The 3,166-nt window shown below is 48.2% G+C and overlaps 1 protein-coding gene across 2 annotated transcripts in view; it reads right to left on the bottom strand.

Moving 5' to 3' along the window:
• The window catches only part of LOC109925409 (zinc finger protein 420-like), a 10,735-nt gene that overhangs the window by 3,344 nt on the left and 4,225 nt on the right, over positions 1–3,166 (bottom strand). The window contains exons 1-2 of one of the 2 annotated variants that reach the window (XM_048620655.1): positions 1,234–1,294; positions 366–792 (exon numbers count right to left, since the gene is read on the bottom strand). In XM_048620655.1, the coding sequence (XP_048476612.1) occupies positions 366–725 (360 nt within the window). In that variant the 5' untranslated portion in view covers positions 726–792; positions 1,234–1,294. Of the gene's footprint in view, positions 1–365; positions 793–1,233; positions 1,295–3,166 lie in introns of those variants that run through there. The other variant, XM_048620653.1, reaches the window with a different exon arrangement.

Here is a 3,166-nt window from a genome sequence, read left to right as displayed (position 1 = left end):
AGGAAAGGTTTGGAGGGATACGGGCCAGGTGCAGGCAGGGTGGGACTAGCTTAGTTTGGGAACATGGTCAGCATGGACCAGTCGGACCGAACGGCCTGTTTCCATCCCATATGACTCTATGGCTCCTGGCAGCAGCTAGGAAAGAGTAGTGGGAATCGCGGGGGGGTGGGTGGGGAGGTGGCCGGGGCAGGGAGGGAGCTGACATGGGGATTATTGATAGTAGGCCAAAAGAGATGAGAAGCCGAATAAGTGATAATGAGAGCTGGGTGCTGGGTGGGGGGGGGGGGGGCGGGGAATGGGCAGGTTTTCCGATGGAGTTTAAAACTGCAGGGTATGTCGGCCCACTCAGGTTCGCTCACTCCTACCTGCTTGCATTCCGAGCATTCGTAATGATGGTTGCCCTCTGCCAGGCTGAAACTGCCAATCTCCAGCTTGCCACAGACCAAGCCCTCCTTGGCGTGCAGGCCCTGGTGTTGGAGCAGCTCATCGGGACTACTCAGTAACTGCCCACACTCCAGGCACTGGAATCGGCTCTCGGTGCTGCCTCCTGTGTGAGCCAGGCCCAGCTCCTTCATCTCAGAGTCAGCTATCTCAGGGCACACATACACGTGGAGCCCGACATGGGTCTGCTGATGCACCAGCACCTCCTCCAGGGTGTTGTACAACTGGCCACACTCGGAGCACATGTACTGGTGCTCCATCAGCGTACTGCTCTGCGTCTCCATCGCTTTCCTGGTCACCCCTCTCGCCTTAGCGGAGAGGGCCCTCCAAGGGCTCTAAGCGTGGCATCACCTGGAAGGGAGAGACACTGTCAGATCATTGGTTCGAGTCACACTGGCCCCCTTACCTCCTCCTGTGCCCTCTCTCTCTTTCACCTCTCCTCCCTCCACCTTGTTCACTCCCCTCAATTCCGCACCCTCTCCTCACTCATCCCCCATCCTCATTCTCACGGTCCCCCACGGCTTCTCATCTCTTCTGGCCTACTATCAATAATCCCCATGTCAGCTCCCTCACTGCCCCGGCCACCCCCCTTCCCACTCCCCCCACCACCGCCGCGATTCCCACTACTCTTTCCTAGCTGCTGCCGGTTCTGATGAAGAACCATAGAGTCATATGGGATGGAAACAGGCCGTTCGGTCTGACTGGTCCATGCTGACCATGTTCCCAAACTAAGCTAGTCCCACCCTGCCTGCACCTGGCCCGTATCCCTCCAAACCTTTCCTGTTCACGTACTTATCCAAATGTCTTTTAAACATTGTAACTGTACCCAGGAAGTTCATTTCACACACGAACCATTCTGTGTAAAAAAAAACAAAAGAAGTTGCCCCTTATGTTCTTTCTATGTCCTCTCCCACCATGTCTCTGCACCTCTCCCTCTCTCAAGCACTCCTGCCTCACCCACGCTCCCTTAAAGAGACTTGGCAAGGGGGAGTTTGTTTAGATATATAAATCTTCAAAAGGCCGTGAACAGGAACAGAAAATAATCAATAAATCTCATGGCGTGCATATCTAGAGGACTGAAGCACAAGGATGCAGAAGTTATGTTGCTGCTATGCAAAACCCTGGTTAGACCCCACTTGGAGTAATGAGAGCAGATCTGGGCAAAACACCTTTAGAAGGATAGATTGGCCTTGGAGAGAGTACAATATAGACTCACAGGAATGATGTCTGGACTTTAGGGATTAAATTATGAGGAGAGATTATACAAATTATGCCTGTTTTCTCTAGAATTTGGCAGGTTAAGGGGTGATCTGATGAAAATCTTCAGGATCTTAACAAGAGACACGGTAGATCAAGGTAAACTTGGAGGCTCTAGAACAAGGGAGCAGAGTCTGAGAATTGGGGCCAGAGTGTTCAGGAGAGATGTTCGGAAGCACTTAGACACACAAAGGGTGGGAAAGGTTTGGAGCTCTCTTTCACAAACAGCAATCAATGCTAGAATAGTTGTTAATTTTCAATGTGAGATAGATCTTTTTTTTTCTTAAGCAAAGCCTTAAGGCATTTGGGCCAAAGGTAGGTGTACGGAGTTTGCCACTGATTAGCCACAATTTCAATGAATGGTGGAACAGGCTCGATGGGCTGAATGGCCTACTCCCATGTTTCTAGTTTCTTATCTCTCTGCTCACCCTGCCTCCAACTCAACCCTTTCCCCTCCCCGCACTTACCCTTCCCACCCTTCCAGTCCTTCTTGTTTCCCACTCTCGAGTGTCCGTTCTCTCCACAGCCCTGTCTCAGAACACCCACCCCTTCACTGTACACCAGCCACCTCTCCAGACCCAGACCCAGACCCCTCAGTTATGGCAAAACCCCATCACCTCACCTTTGTACCCTTCCCTGCCCTGTAATACCACCCACTCCCTCCCTCCCTCCCTATCCCACTCCCTCCAACCTTCGATCCCCCTCTCTACCCTGAGCCGTGGGATCATTCTTACTTCCCTGTCTCAATGACTCTCTCTCCCCCACTTAGTATTTAAATGCACTCTCTTTATAATTACTACACTGTCTATATTAATGACTCATTATTTCACATTTTACATTTACTCTCTACATTATGTTCTATTCATCACTATTTTAAACATTAATTTCTACTTTTTATATAACACTACATTATTTTGCATTAATCATTTCCTCTATGTCAAATTACACTATATTTTAATGTGAATTATTGTCTACATATTTATATTAATTATTTCTTGAATACAATAAACATACATTCATTATTCTCTCTATATATTCAAGATTGCACATTGTATATTTAATCTTCCTTATTCTAGATATTCCGATTATTCTCAATATATATTCCTTACTCTGTACACTAGATATTTAAATTGATGACTAATAGATTTCTATTAATTGGTATACTTTTATGCAAGTCTCAGGATATTGTATGTCACACGTGATTTGGCTATAAAAATAACTTTATACATTACACACCATTCGTTACTCACTTTCTACATATTGGGACACATCCCTCTATATCATGTTGCTCTCCCAATCTCCTAAACATTACACAGTACAGTGCAGTCACTCCCTCCCCCGCCGATTACACAGTACAGTCCAGTCGCTCCCCCCCGGATTACACAGTACAACCCATTCGCTCCCCACCCCGATTACACAGTACAGCCCAGTCGCCCCCCGCCCTACACCGAGGGGCGCTGGCCCCTAA

This window comes from Rhincodon typus, chromosome 47 (assembly GCF_021869965.1).
Source record: "Rhincodon typus isolate 14 chromosome 47, sRhiTyp1.1, whole genome shotgun sequence".
Classification (NCBI taxonomy): domain Eukaryota; kingdom Metazoa; phylum Chordata; class Chondrichthyes; order Orectolobiformes; family Rhincodontidae; genus Rhincodon; species Rhincodon typus.
Note: the sequence above shows the minus strand (reverse complement) of the source record. Positions and strands in the feature narration are given on the sequence as shown.